We start from the raw sequence: 20,544 nt of genomic DNA on the forward strand, positions 1-20,544 counted from the left end.
TGTTGTACACCAAGCACTCTTAGCCACCGAGGTGTATCCTCAGCCCCTTTTAGACTTTAATTCACTAATTTGTACCTGTGAGGTAATTTTACTACAACGAATCAGTACAATACCCAATACTCAATTCTATCATGCATTTTGAATGGACTCTCTCAGGATGGTACTAGAAATAGGAACAGGTGCAATGTCAACACTGGGTTTGCAGTAAGGCTAAGCAGTTGCAGTTCAAGAACTCCGGAAATTCTCCATTCTTTGCAGAACATTTTCTCTTCTCAGCCTCTGCTGCTATCTTTCCCCTACTTTCCAACACTACCCACAAGCTTTTCTCATATGAATAGTGTGTTTCCTTTGTGATCTTATGGTCTCTGTGAAACTTTATTTTCATAGTGTGATTGATGAGAGGTAGAGAGTCTCTCTGTGTTCACCTGGGTTCAAACACAGGCTATCAAAAGGCAAGAAGAGAGATGGAGTGAACACCAAAGAAACATGTGTAACTCCAAATATAGCATCTGTGACATAATGGTTCACACCGCTGTTATTCTGACCTCACAAGTTCCTATTTGAATACTCAGTGTGGGGGAATCGGCATTATCCCCTTCGTGGAAGTGCTGGGCAGAAGGAGAGCTTCTGTTATAATAGAATTCAAATTGTACCAATCTTCTGACCACTGTCCATCTTTATTTCTGAGAAAAGGTTACATTTTAGTTAGCTCATGGTGGTGGTTAGTCCCACCAGAGCTGCCTGCCTGCCACACCTTCTGCTGTATCTCATTCTTTCACTTCTCTCCGGGCAGGTTGACGCATATTTCTGGAATGTTCCTTTTTCAGGCTTAGAATTGCCTTTTACTCTTATTTAACATTTTCCCATACAGGATAGCCATGTAGCTTTGTCTTCATTTCATCAAATCCTTTTTCTAATATTACTGTCTCAGAAAGATTGTCATAGGTACATAAACACATAGGTGTGTTTAAAATCCCATCTCCTGGATAGAACTTCTCATTAGAGATTAGCATTTCATTCCATCATTTCATTCCATCATGGTCATCTCTTAACATAGTGTTTAAATTTGATTTATTAAACTTTTTCATTAGAATGTTTTATTTATGTGTTTATGAATATATGTATATGCACATACATATATGAATATAACAATAATTAATGGAGAAAAGGTCATGAATTTACAAGGAATGGGTATATGGAAGGTTTGGATGAAGGAAAGGAAAGGGGAAAATCAGGTAAATACAACATAATCCCAAAAAATAAAAAAAATTAAAAACAAAGGAAATAAATCTAAAAAACATATGTAAAATTGAAATTCAATCTCATAAGACAGGAGTTGTGTTTTTTTTAACTCAGTGTTCCCTGCCCAGTTGTGAGCAATAAAAACAGACTCTGCTAGCAAATAGTTACCTAGCAACTATTTCTCACACTCACCATTAATGAAAGACTCCTTAAGGTGAATGTGCAATGAGTTCCTAGCAAACATTTCAAGATAGCTATTGCCTTCAAGGGGCTCAAAATCACCTCACAAAGGCTAAGTATCTTGTTAACCAGTCACATACAGTGTGGTATAAAGATGAGGACAGTCATGGCAGTGTGAGAGATGGAAGAACATCCCCTGTGCTCCCTGGAGAGATCTTGCACAACTGTTGAAAGGCAACAATCTTGGAATCATGTTCTGATAGACAGTAAAGGAGAAGAAGGAGAGGCAATTCAACTGGGGCCAGGCAGGTGAGTAGTTAGACATGAGAGAAACAAGAACACCGTGTCATCTCATTGGTGGCTGTGTCTCAGTCAAAGGGCCTATTTGAAACTAACATCTTCCTATACATCATAAAGCAGGCAGAGGCAAATCCCAGTTGCTATACATGTGCCTTAATGAGGGATCTACATCTATTACCTTAAAAGACCCAGGCTTCATTACAGCGTCTTTTCCAGGTGACTTTGTCTGCTCCAGATGGGCTTTTCATGAGGGACATTGGTGGTGCTTCATGGGCAAGTGACTATTTTCAGGGACTAATGAATATCGTGAGAAAGAGTTGGAGATACAATCAACACCTTATTGATTCAAACTGACAGTATAGTTAAATGGTATATCAGATAGGCATCTCATGGTGTATAAGTAATTTTTTAAGTTTACTGAATCATGATTGATATAACCACAAAAACTTAAAAGCATGCATTTGAGGAATTTCAATAATGGTGTACCCACAAAACTGAGGATTCAAATAGAAACTTGTGAGGTCAGAATAGCAGTGGTGTGGACCATTTCCTCCAGTGTCACAGATGTTATGTTTGGAGTTACACATGTTTCTTTGGTGTTCACTCTATCTCTCTTCTTGCCTTTTGATAGCCTGTGTTTGAACCCAGGTGAACACAGAGAGTCTCTCTACTTCTCATCAATCACACTATGATTATAAAGTTTCAGGGAGACCATGAGATCACAAAAGAAACACACTATTCATATGAGAAAAAAAGCTTGTTGGAGAGTAGGGAAAAGATAGCAGCAGAGGTTGAGAAGAGAAAATGTTCTTCAAAGAACGGAAAATTTCCAGTGTTCTTGAACTGCAACTGTTTAGCCTTACTGCAAACCCAGTGTTGACATTGCACCTGTTTCTCTTTCCAGTACCACCCTGAGAGAGTCCGTTCAAAATGCAAGACAGAAGTGAGTTGTTTACATGGGTATTTTATTGATCTGTTGTACTACGATAACACTTGCTGGCATCTTGTGCCTAGCTGGCTTATATGGGTCCTAGGCTACCTTGTGAAAGCCCAATCTATTGTTAGCCTACCTCCAGATGCACATAAAGTGAGAGGGAAGTCATATGACTGGCTTTTCCTGTTGTTAATATAGTTTTCCTGGTGATAAAGGTGAAGAAAGCATTAACATGATTAAAAAATATTAGAAACAAAATTGAGAACAATTCATCTTTTACAACTTCTTCAAATAAAATGCTTGGTAGAATATCTAAAGTATGTATCATTCAGAGTTTTATCATGTTACCCCTCCACTCATAAATTGTCATGCTCTATGGGCACTGGCAAGTGCTATATTCTGTTCATTTTGAACTTCCCCAAAGTGGGAAACAAATCACAATCCACTATTTTTGAATACAACATTCTGTTTTGAAAGACCTGTTCAAAAGGGAAAAACAGTGGTTCTCTTATAACCTATTACAACTGAATTTTGAAAGCACAAGTCATCGTGGATATTTTAAAAGAAGTAGTACATGGGTTTATGTGCAGAGGGGAAAAAGAAAGTACATGGCAGGATGATGCAATGGGACAAAAATCTCAAAGAGAGTGAAGAAGAAGCATTTGAAGTTGAGTGAGTGGTGAGCTGCTGTGCTTTGCCCACAGGGGAAAGCCAAAACAGCTGTAAGAATAAATCCATAGAAGTCGTGGAGAAAAATAATCTTACAGGATCTCACAGGCTGTCCTAAAAATTTGCTTCCCAATTCTGAATCGAAGTGCTTAAGTGTTAGAATGAATGTGAACATTGTTTCACATTTTAACCTTCCACTTAGTTGATGTAGAGAAGAGAGGACAATGGAAAGCCTGCTCAGAAGCACTTACTTGGAAGAGATAAACAGCCCAGGGCAAAATGGTGTCCGTGTGAAAGAAATGATGCCATGGAACTCAAGAAGAGAGGAGGTGACTCCATGCAGATGTGGTGATGAGTCAGATGGGATCTGTGAGGGAGAAGGAAGTGCTGATAATGACTCCTACATGGCTGACTAATGTCTCAATATTTTCCTGGGCTGTTTGGGAAAAAAGTGGCTGTGATTTTGATACCCAGAACTTGGTTTCTACCCTTCCATCCATACAGTCTCTGTTCATGTTACCTGCATCTGGTCAAATCACTTCGGACACACAGATGTGGCTTCATTTCTTTGAAGAGGCCAAGTTCTCTGTATTATGAGGATACGCACTCCCCGAGTAGCTTTCCAGTATATGGGTTGGCAAGATGGCACACAGTAAGATCTCTAGATGAGTAGGCTATTACCACAGCCCAGAAGGCCAGGGTAGCAAAATGGTGCCTTCAGAGTAGTTAGGACTTAGAAAAAAGTTCTTCTCTACCTGAGGGCTAGACTTTTCTGAGGGTAAATAAGAAAATACATACTTTCTGATAGTAACTTAAGAAAAAAGGAAGAAGCAGATGGTTTTCTGATAATAACTTTCTCTTCTACTTCATCTTGAATAATCTCATTCTCTTGACAGTTTCTCTACACAATTACATCTCTTTTCTTGCAGCTACATACACTTCTCTTTACATGCGTACATCTTTCTTCTACACAGTCACACATCTCTATACATAGTTGCATTTCTTTTCACAGTTACATTCTCCACACAGCCGCATACCTTCACACTTCTTCCCATAGCCACATCTCTCTCCACAGAATTACACGCTCCACACAACATATACTTTTTCCTCACATACAACTTACCTACATATATATTTCTCTTCTATAAAGCTACATCTTCTTTATCAGCAACATCTCCTCATTCTTCTTACATCTCTCATGTTTCTCTGTCTGAAAGTTCAATTACATCTCCCTTTCAGCACACACACACACACACATACACACACACACACACACACAAACACACACACAATCTCATTGCTCTCTCCCTCTACAGCACAAACACAAACCATATTTTCAGGGCCACACAGCACTTCTTGAGTAAACAATAAGAAACAGAGCCATAGTGATCACACAGTTTCTCTCAGGATAGGGTGAGTAAAGTAAACACAAAGCTCTGAGCAATCGAGGTTCACAGACAGAGAGTGACATTGAAATTCAGGACTTAAACAGTAAACAGTTAGTTGGCAGAACCTTGTAGTTAGGAGTATGTGCAGAAAGCCCATTACTGCAGGGGGTTATGTAAACCAAAGTTGCTGCATTCTGAACCTTGATTCAGCAATAAACTTTTGGGTATTTGACCTTGTGTATTTGTCTCCAGGGACAACCAGTTTTCCTGAATTTTTTCTGAAGTCGAACGTTAACTGCCTTTGTAACTGGAAATACTATTACTTTTCTATGTCAGTCTGAGTCATGAAAAATTTCCTAGTATTATTTCTATTTATCCGAATTATACAGCTTAAGTAGAAATTATCTTCCTGTCCATCCTGTATGTTTGTATGTAGATAGAATATTTTCGTGAGACTAAGCATACAAGCAGTGGGGAAAATAACTATTGCTGTTATTAGGAAATGCATGTATGCACATGAAAAAAACTACAGACAGAGACAACCATTCACTTACAGTCAGTCATCCCACAGATTTTTCCAAGTGGGTTTTCCTGTTGGAAAGCTATTCTTCTGGAGAGTCAATTTGTAGAGTATTAGCTGTCATCTGCTGTACACTCTCAGTAGCCATTACTACCAGCAGCTATTAGTAGGCCTTGCTGGTTAAATTTGTCACAGTATGTTCAGCACCAATAAAAAATACTGCAATCAATATTTATTGGCTATTTAATGAATAAAATACATATATAAGGCAACCAATGACTAATACTTATTACTTTTAGCTACACAGTAGACAAGTGGACAACTAGTTGAGCTATGCAGTAGGCTAGAGGAATTATAAAGAGTGATTTTTATATAAGTATGAAACTAAAGAGTGCTTTTGTCTGTGTTGTAAATAGGCTTTGAATTTCTACCTGAAAAACTCTTGAAGAATTTAAAGTTTGAATTACTGTGCTGCAGAAAAACACCTTTTTTTTTTTTTTACTGAGGGATTGCAATGGGATCTTTGGAATTCAGAGAATTAGGAGATTAATATAACAGTCTGGCGACACTAGTAAGGTTTAAAAAGAGTAGTTAGTGGCAAGGAAAACTATGTAGGTTATATAAGAAAAAAATATTATTGATATAATTTATCCATAATTTATTTATCCATTATTATTCTAGAAGGGAAGATTGATTAAAGAAAATATTTAGTATAGTTCCAAAGATTCTGTCTCAGAAAACCAGGAGAATTATTGTTTTAAAAAATAAGACAGGAAATTAGAAAAGAAGGTTGCTTATTATTTAAAAGAATACTATTCACAGAAAAAATCACAACAAATTTCAGAAGCAAATGAACAGCTTAAAGTTTCTAAATATGTATGTGTTTGGTTTTTAAATACCCTTATAAACAATCTTAATTTTTTTATTTAAAAAATTTTTACAAACAACATATTTTGATCATATTTCTCATCCCTCAGCACCTCTAAAATCCTCCCCACCTGTTTATGTGCTATATTGTGTGTTTTCTTTCTCTCTTATAGAAGAAAAAAAAAACCTAGGAAAAAAGATCAAAAACACCAAAAAGCTAATAAGATAAAAATACCAAAACAATGCAAAATACACACACACACCACACCACACCATATCAAACCAAACCAAAACAAAAATAAAATAGTCAAACAAAAACACAATCAACCAAACAAAAACAAAAAATAAACAAGCCCTCAACAACATGGAGTCGATTTTTGTGCTGGCAAACTGCTCATGAAGCCTGTGTTGGAATGTGTTTGATAGACTCACTGACACTCCACTGGTGAAAACAATTTTCCCTTTCCCCACATATATCAGTTACAAGTTGATTCTTGGTTAGGAGTCATACTTTGTGTTTACTTCATCTTCTCTATGTTGGGATTTCTTCTGGTTTGAATGCGTACAGGTTTTGGGCTTGCTGTCACAGTCTTTGCTTCTAGGTGTGTCATCTCTATGTTTTGAGAGACAGAAAGTTTAAATGCCAGACTACTGAGTTAAACCTTAGAAGGAACATCTCTTGGAGATAGTTGTCAGACAAGTAACTAAATCTCTTCTCAAAAAAGAGATAAAGACCAATGATAGATTACAAAGTTCAAAACAAGAAGAGTCTGTGGCACACTAAGACTCCAGACGAAGTGAGAGGAGCAGACTCAAGTTTAGAATTCTAGGGAAATTGTTGGGAAAATCAGAAAATAAATTTCTTTAAGAAATTGGAAATAAATGATCAAATAAAAGTAAAATAGATGAAAAAGAAAAGAAGAAAAAATAAATAGTGAGCAAAACATTAAGTATAATAGAAGTATGTCAGGTAATAATTACCTTGAAGTGTGAAGAAATATGTTATTTTGATTCATAAGTATATGATACATTTACTTCTTACTGAGAAACTATGTAATATATCCATTCCAAAATATGTCAATAGTGATCAGTCCCGACTGTCTTTGAACAGTAAAAAGAATAATTGAAAATAATATGCATCACCTTCAGGTAGCAGTTTTAAAAATAAACATACTTTTAAATTTTTATATATGTGTAGTGTATTGACATCTCTCCCTTCTCCTCCTTCCAACCTTCCCGTGTTTTCCCATCCCTACTTCCTCTAAATTCATGGTCCTTTTCCTCAATTAGAAGTTGTAAGAATCATCCCATAGTTTTGCAGTTTGTCTTTCCCTGAGACTATTGTTGTCTCAAATGCTGAAGAAAGAATTCAGCTAATGTGTGATAGACTAGTGTCAGTACTTGGCTACATACTGTGAATCAAGTGTTATATACCAACAACACTAGGATTTGAGGCTGCTCATTACTTCAACTGGCAATCTAACCTGTTCTCACAGATTTGGGCAGGTGAGAAAATGAAACAGAAAACGCCGCCAGGTGACTCTGTGATTTTCCTCCTTTGCAATAGTACAGAGGCCTTCCATTGAAATGGCATTTCAAACTTTGAACTTGAGAGATAAAGATTGAGAATGAGATTCTCTCTGATTATCCTGGGCCATGGTATCAAGCCATAGCTTCCAGACAGCTACATGGTGGCAAAGGTACACACTGGCATTCTACACTGTCCTGTGAGGCCAAGCTACAGTGTTCAGTAGGCTGGAAATATTTGGTGGTCTTTTTGCTTACAACGGACTTATTGTGATATAAACCCATACTGAGGCAAAAAATAATCTGTACTTTATTTTTAAAAAGGAAATAAAGAAAAATAGCCAAGAAATGCCAGTAATTCAAGATATCTTATTATTATTATTGTATTACTCAAAATTCAACTAGAAAATAGAAGCAGTTACTCTTAAGTGCTTAGACTATATAAAACATATTCCAAGAAGTTGATTAAAATGTTAGAATTGACTGAAGGAATGACAGAAGAGCTTAAAATCTTGTATTAGGAAGACAACCTAAACACTGACAAGAAGAAAAGTCACAATCATCCTTGCTGGAAAAGAAATTACATATGCAATCAAATAATCAGAGTCCAGAGACTGGCGTCTGCTGGCAAAATCGAGATTCATTGCAGTCCTGACCTCTAACACCTAGAACCTTGGATGTGGTGCTCTCACTTCCGGAGACTTCCACAAATGAGAAGCAAAGGGAGCCACAGCAAACAGTAGGCTTCCCTTTCTTCAACTCCTGTCAGCTGTCTGCGACTTCCAAAACCCACTTCCCTGTGAACCACAGAAACTCGATCCGTGCCAGTCAACATGCTATTTGCTCTCTTCCTTAAAAGAAACTAGTATAGAGGAAGGACAAAGAAACATGTCTGACAGCAACTGGTTCTAAGACTGTGATGGGCCCAAGTTGCAGAAGACAGTAATACTCTCCATAAAAACAAATTCGATTTTTCATTAAGGTCTGTTAACTCGAAAAGTTTAAGTGTCTGGAACTGGAGGAGACATATAAATATGATACTGATGAGAATGAACATGTGAGCAAAGGCAAATCATTAATAACCCAGTGTATCACACACAGAAGTTTGACATCTATTCTGCAGGTCTTCATAACATGAACAAAGATTCTGTCTTGGAAAGGGAAGTTCAATGTTGTCACGGATGCTAGATTTAACAGAAGAAATAGATGAGTTATAAATACTTTGCATAAGAAGTATGTAGTAAAGGCTTGACCTGATAGCGGGAAGGCACATTAAAGCTAATGGATGGTCTTAATGTAGCTAGAGACTTAATAGAATTGACATCATGGGATTATAATGACATCAGCATGGTCTTAGTCTCATTGAACATTACTTGATTGTTTTTCATTTTTAAATGCAACTTTTTTAGTGAGAGAATAGGAAGATGATGAATCTAGAAATATGAATAGATAAAGAATGGTAGGGGATCAAGATGTTTAACATTTAAATAAGAAAAAGTAATGAGTATATTCTTCATATGCTAGGCTATCTTTCCAAGAACAGAATCTTTTGAGACTGTGACCCAAGAAGAAACTGTTTAGTTAGGTTCCAGAATGAACACAGGTGGAGTCACCGATCTTTTCATTGCTTTATTCATTCTTTTCTAGAGTCACTACACATTAGGACATTCACTCGACAATGGAGAATGATGCAGCTGGGATGTGCACAGCCTTCTCTGTCCGCTCCCACCTTTACTGTCTTCATGCAGATGTTACACCAGGTGTGATAAGGCCTCCTGGAAAATAGAAGCACAAAGATAAAGAAGCCAGGCCTAGCTTACATGTAAGTAGAAAGTTTCAAAAATATTCACTTTTACCCTTCTACTTGACAACATTTTGCTGATGTTGAAGTAAAGACTCAGGGTACCTTATCAAGAATCCCAAAGCTGTGCATTAGGTAAAGTCATGCCTTGTCCTGTTCAAATATTTTTTCTATAAATGCAGATATTTTGCTTTCTGAAGTCTCTGGAATATGCATACTTCATGAGTGCAATCAATGAAATAAAAATAGTGTACTTATAAGCAATGAGAGAACATTCATATAGCTAAGGCTTCTCTCATGGAACGAATGCCTCCCCATCCAAGTCGTCATTACCAGAAGCTTCTTCACAGACTCTGAAGCCTCGGGCCCCAGCTCATCCACACACTTCTTCAGCCCTTGCACCAGATGTTCTACGGAAATGCCCAGGGTTTTCAGAAGCATCTTCAAAGGGTCAAATAAGGGAATAAGATTGTCGACAGGTACAGGAAGAGGGACACTGTTGATGAGGAATGCCGTGGCTGCAGAGCAAAGGAGAACAGAGTGAAAGATGGTACACACATCCCTGTCCGAGATCCCATCACCTTCCTCTCTGTCCATCACAGTGCCTAGCCTACATTCATTCTGTTGGGTTTCCCATAAATATGTGTGTCTTTTGGGCTTTGATTGTGGCAGCCCATCTTCCTAGAATGTTCCCCAGGTAACTATAGTCCTTCTTTCCTCTGTTGACCTGGTTTCTTTTCAAACATTACCCTTAGAGAGAAACCTATAGCAACCACAAAATTTGAATGCCATCTTCTCTTACTCTTTTCTCATATTTTTCTTATTATTGGCTCCAGTTTTATGTTTGTGTTATTTTACCAGCCTCATCCTCTCATTGGAATAGAAGGTATTTATGTTCGTTGCTGTGCTAGATGTTCAGAACTGACTGTGGCATGTAGTAAGAGGAAGTACTGACAACAAATTCAGTAGGAACTAATGGGTGATTGAGTAAGAAGATGCTTTGTATGTAGGCTTGCCACAGCCACAGCCTTTAGGCCAATGGAGAGGTGCCACAAAACTTTTCCATTCAAGGTCAAGAATGGATGGACTAGATTACAGTCCACGAAATCAATTCAACTCATTGTAACACCATAATTGCCACCAGTTAGAAAAGGAACAATTCTGAAAATAAGAAAAGAGACGGCACTTAGACACAAGATCAATACATCATTGAGATGTTAAAATGAATGCAAACACACACACACACACACACACACACACACACACATACACACACACACACACATATTTAGTCTAGCCATCTATCCAGAGAGGGAGACAAGAGTGAAGAATTTCAGTGGGTATGATTAATAGGTAAATGATAGGGTTGTACTATAAAAATTCACTAAAATGAGATTTTTAAGGCCTTCAATGCCATACCCATTATTATAGAATTTTTTAGAGGACAGTAAGGAGTAATTAACTTTTTTCATGGAGAAATCGCATTTTGCATTACTGGTTTAAGGAATAGTAATCACTAGCAATAGGAAGGGGAATAGAGAACGAAGGGTATGAGGAAATCGAAAGGGATGTTTAGAGACTGAGCAAAATTATAGAATGGACAGGTAGAAGGGAAACTGCATAATTAGTTCATGATGGTATGAATATGTGTACACATCATTTAAAGCCTCTTAAATTGTACAATTGACAACTTAATAACTACAATTTAAAACAATGGTTTATAATTTTCCAGACAAAAAGTAGGGAAATTACTTTGTATAGAAAATAAACAATAGACAATATGTGATGTATTTGTGGAACACCAGTACAGAAACATAAATACATGTGTGTAGCGAGCATTCACATATGAATCTCTGTCTCACTAGCTAAGACCTGCCAAGGTTCAGGTTTTCTCAGAAAACCTTCTTGTTTCCTGATTCAAAGTACGAAACTGAGCCTGTCCCACACCCTGCCTCTATCTTCTATCGCCTGTCTTCCTCTCAAATGTTCTCCTCATAGGGCAGTAGTTCTGATCCGTGCTCCTTTCTTTAGCCATATTTGTCTACAAAAAGTTTCTTTGCACACTAAGGGACAATGAAATATTCAAAACTTGCCAAATTTCTCAGAAATAAAAAACAAACAAACAAACAATGATCTTAGGTCATGATCCTAAGTGTAAGCTGCACTTAGAATCTCATGATTAATCTTCATACCTTCCATATTAAATATTTCCACTGAGTTTCTCTATCTTTCTGGGGAACGTTCTTTGAGCATTTTAAACTTAGTGAACAATGACTACCATTGAGCATTTTTCTCAGGAACTCCAACATTTCATTCCTATACTTACAGTGACCCCCCCCCCTCTAAGAGGAGTGGCTCAGCCTCTGAAGAAGCAGGTTTCTGTATCTTACTAGAAAGTTAAGCTCTTCACCCCGCCGTGCACACCCTGCACTCTGCCTGTACGCCAGGCTGTAGCCTCAGTGCAGCGACTCCTGCAGAAATCTCTTCCCACGCCCAACTAGAGCTCCTTCACAGCAGCTTTTATAGCTGAGAGATGTAATTGTTCCAAGGGAATCCAATTAGTCGCCTAATTGGAGATAATCGCAAGAATAACTTCAAAAAACTATTAAAGATTAAGGGGAACTGGGATGTCCATTGCCCATCAGTAGGAGCTGACTAATTTGCTGTGGATTGGAGATAGTACTTACATTGGGTTAATTTAACTGATAGAGGAGCCACACTACCTTCCCACAGTTACCAATATTTTCTGGGACTCAGAAACACCTTTTTTCGTACTCCATTGTGGGTGTGCCAGACTTAACTGTGCTATCACACAGTGAAATAGAAAGGTAGAGTACTGTTGATGCTCCAGGTGGTGACTTACCGGAATAACCACAAATACCGATGGTCACCAGCAGAAGGATGGATGCCAGCTTCATAGCTAGTGTCCCTGATGTCCTGATTTTACAAAGCCGTCAGAAAGCCCAACAAATGCCCGGAGTCGATAGTTCTGCTTCTCACACGTGTATTAATATATACACTAAAGACGTGGACTTCACCCACCACCTTGTGAATCACCCTAGCAAAGAAGAGCATTTTTGCTTCCTAAGTAAACACTTTGGAAGGGTTTTCACTTTTCAGCACCTTTTTATGAGAAGCAAAGTCACACAAGGAAGTAGTCTCAAGTAGTTCTTTCCCAAGCCCTCACATCGAAACAATGGCAGATGCTAAAGAATTCTCCTTGAAGAACACTTAAGAGCAAGTAAGGGCTTTTATGTCAGGATAAAGCCATGTTTTCCTCCAATTTGTTCTCTATTTATTTAAAGTTTGGAGAATTTCATTGCCTGATAGAGTTCCTAGATTTAGTATAACAACACTGCCATGTTTCCCTTGAATTTACCCACTGATCAATAGCCACATACTGACTATGACAAGATCACCAGATCTCTGTTACTTTTCCTAGTGTCCTCCAGTAATTCAGGGAAAATACAGGGTGTATTTATCCATCATCACCTATGTCTACGTTTGTTTAATCTATAGCATCCTCTATATCAATATACATTCTGAGACGCTGTCTATTTCCAAGGCTGCCCTCCCTGGACCACCCATGAAACATCAGAATGACCACATCAGTAAACAACACTTACTGGAGTTTGTTGGGAGCATTAGCTGAGCACCTAATGCAAAGAATGGGGTGCAAGAGAACCTTCAATAGGAGAAACAGGGCTCAAAGTTTATGTGGTTCATGGAGTGAGCTGAGTCATATTCTACTGCCAATTTCCAACATCAGAAAATGCTAAGGAGGCAAAGTATGCTGTCATTCCCTTAATGTGTGAGATCAAACTTGCCCTAACTTGCCCCCGTATGAAGATATGGTATTATTGTGAGGACTTAATAAGCTGCACAAAGGCATGTGTGCCAAATCAAAATTAATATGTCGGCCATCTGTTACTAATTTCCATACACTGCTAAATTGTACTGTGGCACTGACATTAATTTCAGCTACTTGATAAGCTAAATGAAAGGCTACAGATTGCGTCGGTGTGAAGTCAACGCTGCTTTCTCTGCTATGAGCTCCTCTGTTTCTCAGCATATTAATACCTATATTAATACATCATGTGACTATGCCAACTTCTCAAAGTTGCCTCCCACACGTTTTATGCAATCATTTTTTTGGCATACTAAACCTCCACTGTCTTTTACCAGGGCTGCCATGGTCTGGTTTAATTTACAAATCTTTGCCTTGCCCTTCTCTCCTCTGTTGTAGTACAATGAATTTTCTTAGTAGTGATTTCTGGAGTTTCGCTCTCTCTGCTTCAGGAGATCTGTCACGGCAGCCACTGTTCTTCCTCCATGACTCTAGCCTTTTCCAGTCAAGTTCTCACCTGTGCTTCTAACGTTCTCAACTCCTAGGGGAATTGCCTTTTTATTCCATGTCTGATATTAAAGACATTTAAAATCCTTGCTGACCCCGAAGACAATGGTTTTACCCAAATTCCTAATTTCCAGAGGTTAGAAGCAATTCACCCATGAGTGCACTTTTTCATGTGCAAAACAGATGATCCAGAGTCCAAACACCTTCCCTGGGCAAGAGCTCTGTCTGCCAGGACCCTCAGAATCTCTGTTTCCCTGCTCTCATCATGGCAGTCAGCTGCTGGCCAATTAAAGACAGTTCAGTTAGCCAAGAGACCATGGAAACTCTTCAAATTAGTCACTCTTTAATTCATTTATTCCATTTTCTTATCCTTTCCCTTGGAAACAAACAAGAGCTCTTGGCCACATTTTACCTACTCATCTTTCTCTCCAGGACCCTACAGCTTCTGTGAGTTCCTAGGCTCTATACCATGTCATTTTCCTGTACCAGAAACCAAATTCTGTTTACTCTGATGATCATCTCCTAAGATGCTGGTAAGAATATTTATAAAATAAAATCTTCTTTTTTAAATTGATACTTTGGGAATTCTCAAACCCTTTCTTGCATATTTGTTCTGACACTACCAAAGCCTTTATTTGCATAGTGGATGTTCATACTAAAGTCTCCTTTCTGAGGTTTAGTAGTGAGTATCTGGAGAAGGTTGTTTAATCATTCTGGATCTTAATATGGAGTCCAGCAAAATTTGACGTTATGCGAAGTCTCAGTGCCAAGACCCAAGTGCAATAATTTCATTCTTATCATAAACCCTCTGTGGATAAGTTTTTAAACAAATGACATGAAACCAGAAGCATTGAGTTTAGGTTATTTATTCAAAGACAGGATTCACATTGTCATCTCAACAGATATAGATAAATTTTTGACAAATTCCAGCATTCATTCTTGGTAAAAACCCTGAAGAAACTAGGAATAGGAGAAAAATGTCCCAACATAGTAAAAAGCTATATCTTACCAACCTACAGCCAACATTACAGTGAGTGGGGAAAAACTCATTGCATTTCCATTACAATCAAGAAGGGGACAAGGGCTCTTCTTTTCTCTACTCTTATTCAGCATGGTCTTAGAAGTCTTATCTAGAGCAATAAGACAAGAGAAACAGAAGTCATAACAATAGGAAAGAAGAAGGTTAGCTATCCTTATTTGCAAATGACATTATCCTGAACATATGACACTATAAAGATACTACCAGAAAATTCTAATAACAAACACTTTCAGCAAAGTAGGAGAATACATAATCAGCACATAAAGTAAAAAGCTTTTCTATACACCAATAGCAAACATGCTGATAAAGACTTATATTCACAATGGCTTCAAACAATCTTAAATACCCATGAATAAATCTAACCAAGGAAGTTAATGACTTTTGCAATGAAATGATAAAACACTGAAGACAAATAAAAGACACTAGACTTCCTAGACCCATGAAATAGTTGAATTAATAGAATGAAATACCTGTATTACTGAAAGTGAACTACAATTTAAATACAATGAAGTTCCATTAAAATTTGAATGGCATTACTCATAAAAGAAGGAAAAAAATCCTAAAATTGGTACGGGATTACAAAGACTCCAGAATGACACAGCAGTCTTAAGGGGGAAAAAGTGATGTATCACAATATCTGATGTGAAGTTACGCTACAGAGCCATTGCAACAAAAGCAATAAGACACTGGAACAAAAGGATGGATATTGGATAGATCATTGGGACAGAGTAGATTATCCAGAATTACATTCACAGAGACATACCCATATGCTTTGTTTTGTTTTGTTTTTGTAAAAAACTACATAGGGACAAAGATAAACTCTGTTAAAAGTGTGCTGAGAAAACTTGACATTCACAGGTAACATAAATAAAGAACCCTACCTATTTCCCTGTTACGCAGACTCAAAACGGATGGAATTTTTATGTAACACCTGGAACTATGAAACTGTTAAAGAAAAACTCTGTCGACATAGATGAGGACTTTCTTGAGAACTGTTTGAAGGTTTCAACAAGGGAGATCAGCTACTCCTCTCTTCTGGGAACCTCCCCTTCGATGGAGCATGCAGGTTCAGGAAGGAGACACCTGGAGTGGAGAGGGAGAAAGAAGACCCCGCCTAGGTTCCTTAATCCATAGGGCTACAGATGTTGCAGCCAGATTGCCCTCATTCCCAGGAAAGGACTTTCTTAAAATGACTCAAATATTTTAGGAAGTGTGCTAGATATGGTTATTCTATGAAATTCAAAAACTTCTACATAGTACTGAAAACATACATAATCCAAGTCAAGTGTAAGTCTATGCTGGCAGGCTGACTAACCCTGAAACTCACCAGGCCCAGAACCAAGGCTGTCTGCTGACCCATCTCAGCATCTATCCCATCTGTAATCTGTTCTGTTGGGGCACGGAGTGGAGGGGGGATTGGTCCTGAGGGCCCAGGGCTTCAGGAAATAGAAGACAAGGAAGCAACAGGATATTCAGGAGGGTCTCCCAATGAGGGTCTAGAGTCAATGGTGCAGCATAGACCAGGAGCCTTGAACCATGCCAAAAATTTTTTTCGATTAATGCCTGCATGTAAAACTGTGTGGATAAGGGGGTTTACTGTGTGATTCACTGTATCACACTGCTGCTTACAGCACAAGATTCTCCCTTTCTTCCATTTTTTTTCTCTTAAATTTTATTTTGTTGTTTTGGGGGAGGAGATGGGTGGGATCAAGAGGCATGATATGAAAGCCTCAAGGAATAAATAAAAAATTTTTAAAACAGAATAAATTATAGAATAAGGGAAAATCATTGTTAGCGATTCCGAGAGAGAATACAGAATAAACAGTTGACTAAAAAAACTAAATGCCAGAAAAACCAAATGACCCATTCAATAACTGAGCTAGTGGAATAAATAGCTTGTAAAAGATGAAATATAAGTGGTCAAGAGATGCATTTTTAAATTTTAACATCTCAAGCAACTAAAGAAAAACAAAACAAAACCACAATGAAATTCTACTGGTCAGAGGACCTATCATTAAAAAAAAAAAATTACGAACAGTATTGAATGTAAATTAGCTCAGCAACAGTGCGAATGAATGTGGAGATTCCTTAAAATAGCATAGCAAAACTAGAATGAACTAACTTTTAACCCAGATATACTACTTCTGGTTATGCACAAATGATGCTAAGTCAACATATCACAGAACCACTAAAACATCAATGCTTATTGCAGCCCTGTTCACAATAACTCAGTCATGGAATCAAGCTGGGTGTCTATCAGCAAACGAATAAAAAATGTGCTGTTGACATACAATGGAATTTTGTTCCTCCGTGAAAGAATAAAATGGTATCATCGGCTGTAAAATAGATGCAACTGGAGATCATCATATAAAGTAGAATAAACCAACTTCAGAAAGACAAGTAAGTTTTCTGTAATTTGTGCCTCTTAAACTGGAGGATTCACATGTATATATGAGTACATGTGTTCCACTCTAACATACACCTATGAGTACATGTGTGTGTGAGTACATGTTAGAGGGGAATACATGTGAAGACCAGAGGACACCCCAGACACCTCTCCTCAGATGTGATCCACCTTGATTTTTGAGATAGGTTCTCTCACTGTCTGGGCTTTCTGGCCAAAGAACCTCTGGAATCTAAATTTGTTTTTAAGGGAACATAATGCCATGAATACCTATAAATGTCATGAAAATAGAAAGGAAATTAGAAGAAGAGTAGGTAGAGAGGGGAAATGGAAGAAAGGAAGAGAATATAGTCAAAATATGTTACATACATGAAAGAAGTCTTTATGAAACCCTATACTATATACAATGAAAATTTGCCAATGAGGAAGTTATAAAAATTAAAACAAAAACCTGGAATATAGGATCTTTTTAGTCTGGTTTGAATTTTGCTAGGTTTAAGTAATTAAGATGCAATTTCCGCTAGGCATTTGTTAAATGTTCTGTCATAATTAGTCTTCACCATCAACTTGACTGGATCAAGAATCAACTGAGACCTAAACCTCTGCATACAGTTAGAGGATTGTCTTGATTGCATTGCCTAATGTGGGAAGACCCCTCCCCTCTCCAGCTGCAGGCAGGCTATGGAGAGGTCAGCTGTGTGTGTGTGTGTGTGTGTGTGTGTGTGTGTGTGTGTGTGTGTGTGTCTGCTTGCCTTGGATGGAGCTCATACATGTTTCTACATTCTTGATATCTGGCTGATAAATTCATCTGTGCTGTTACAGCTACCACCATGGCTGTCCTTTCCAGCTCCTTTGGCCTTCTAACACAGAACAGAGACCATTGGCTCTTCAAGAACCCTCCAGGCCTTTGGCACCAGATTGAAACTGATGAGACACCACCCACACAGACTGAGCAGTTTTCAGTTCTCAGTATCCCCAGCATGAAGGCAGTCATCTTGCTTTAGTCCTGTTTAGGCGAGTAGCACCATGCTACCTTTACAGGGAAGTCTCCATAGAATATAGGTCTGGAAGGCAAAAATAGGAAGAACAGCATAAATTGAGAGTGAAACAAAGCAAAACTGAGGGAACAGGAGAACAGGGGAGAAAGTGCACAGTTGACTGGGTATTTTCAGTCAAGGCTACAAGGCTTCAAGTGGTGCTTGAGTTTAAAGATTTGAATGAAAAGATAGAAACAAAAACCTGTGACTTGCAATGGCTTATACTAGAAAACAATCAGTAGCAATTTAGTAGATTGATTAAAAAGTTGAGTGGGTTTCTGTTCTTTGTACTGCCTTCTCCTTCAGAACACACGCCCAGCACAGAAATCAAACACATTGTACACATACTCGCTTTAGATCAGACAAGCACTAAGTGTGTCCGATGACCTACCTGGAAAGTGTGACACTTACATTCTAAACTACGACTAAAGGAATGGGTTTGGTATTCAGTCTGAGAAGATGTGACCTGAGGCCTTGAATGGGAAAGGAAACCCAGTTAGAAACACGAAGGCAGAGAGACCTGTGTGTGTCCAGCAAGACTTCATGCACATGCCTTGCCCATCACAAACCTGCAAGCAACGCCCTACAATTGGCTTCCCAGCAACAAGTACTCCCAAACCTACCCTGCAGTCACTGATTTCTCTTATGTGATCCTTTCTGGGGTGTGGGATAGAGAACACGTGCCTTTGTCTCTGACAGTGACACCTCCCTTTAGCATCAGGCTTTGGCCTTGGCCATGTCTGCCACTGTACACGGGAGCTACATTCCTTTTAGTACGTGTCAAACTGAATGTGATCACACTCAGTGACCCTTGGGAGTTCAGATTGCACTTGGCCAAAGCACAGGACTGGGAGCAGTGTCTTGGCTAGAAACCATTTCCTTTTTCCTAGATGTTTACCCTCACTGTGGTTTTGATGACCAAGACACAGCCCTGGGGAATTGCAGGGGCTCCTGGCAAGCATGGCGTTTGCATAACACTTCTCCAGCAACTTATGGCCTCCCAAACATTGAGAGGGATCTTTTATTCCTTAAGTGCCCTGTTCTGGGTTCTTAATTATTAAAAATGGAGGTCCATAGTGCCACATAAAGCCGGTTTGGTGTGTGTGTTTGTATACTCAGCAGTCCGGAGACAGAGGCAAGAAGATCAAGAATTCAAGGTCATCCATGGCTACAGACTGAGTTTTAGGCCATCCTGGGCTAGCTGAGACATTATCTTTATTATTTTTGCTTTGTTTTAAAGTGGGGATGGAAGAAATAGAGGTTCAAGTCATAGGATAGCTTTTGGATTTATGAAATTTGGAACTGCACAAGAATCACTTTCAAATCGGTGGTTCGCATGTGCCCTCTTGTGACCAAGTTTGAGATTACACTAGAGCTTGTCTATTAAGAAGTGAGGGAAGAGGGTGCAGAGAAAGTGGTCAACTTGGCAACACGGCTGTTGTTGCCGCATAGCTCGAAGATTGTAGCCGTGATTTTGACAGTGCCTCTAAGTAGTTGACAGCCCGGGTGCCATCAGGATCCTTCTGTCACACCAACACCTTGATAAATAAGCAGGCATTCTGACCACCGGCTGTAACAGTATTCGGTCTTTGCAGCCTCTCATCTGTAAATCATAGCTCTAAGACTTCAAGATACTGCAATGAGTAATTGTGGAGAATGTTCTGAAAGAATATATATTCACATATATTACGTGTGTGTGTGTGTGTGTGTGTGTGTGTGTGTGTGCGTGCGTGCGTGCGCGCACGCGCGCGCGCGCGATGGACAGGAACTTAGAAAGCAGCACTAGGAAGGGAGAGTCACAGCACACATTCACATACCTGTGAATAAGCATTACCACAACTGGTCATAGGATGATGAGTGTTCCCAAGGAAAGACTTTGGACAAAGGAATACCAAAGTATAACATGATATGTTATTCTGTTGGTCTTGATTATATATATCACCTCACTGAATTCATATTTTTTATGAGTACTATGAAACTAAAGAAAATAAACAGCCTCCTTTTTGAATGGTTAGTACAGTCCAAGTATATGGTATGTAACACTAATAAAAATACTAATAACTATAATCATGGTCACCATGCTGAATTTTTGCTCTATTAGATATCTTTCTAAACATTCCCCAGAGTTACCTCCCTAAATCTTCACAACACCCCTGTGTGGTATGTGCTCACATTGTTTATCTTGGTAGAGACGAGTGTCCTGGGACTCAGAAAGGAGAGACCACCTTCTTAGAGGATGGTGCTAAATAGAACGATGAGAGTGATGCCCAACATGGCATCAA

The 20,544-nt window shown here is 38.6% G+C and overlaps 1 protein-coding gene across 1 annotated transcript; it reads right to left on the reverse strand.

Annotated features, from left to right (window-relative positions):
- Nucleotides 1-9,243: 9,243 nt before the first annotated feature.
- Scgb3a2 (secretoglobin family 3A member 2) lies at nucleotides 9,244-12,452 on the reverse strand. The gene is made up of 3 exons (XM_048419037.3): nucleotides 12,292-12,452; nucleotides 9,762-9,946; nucleotides 9,244-9,402 (listed from the first exon to the last, which is right to left on the reverse strand). The coding sequence occupies exons 1-3, from the start codon at nucleotides 12,344-12,346 to the stop codon at nucleotides 9,379-9,381; spliced, it is 264 nt and encodes an 87-aa protein (XP_048274994.3). The 5' UTR covers nucleotides 12,347-12,452; the 3' UTR covers nucleotides 9,244-9,378.
- Nucleotides 12,453-20,544: the final 8,092 nt, after the last annotated feature.

This window comes from Myodes glareolus, chromosome 13, assembly GCF_982192425.1.
Source record: "Myodes glareolus chromosome 13, mMyoGla1.1, whole genome shotgun sequence".
Lineage (NCBI taxonomy): Eukaryota > Metazoa > Chordata > Mammalia > Rodentia > Cricetidae > Myodes > Myodes glareolus.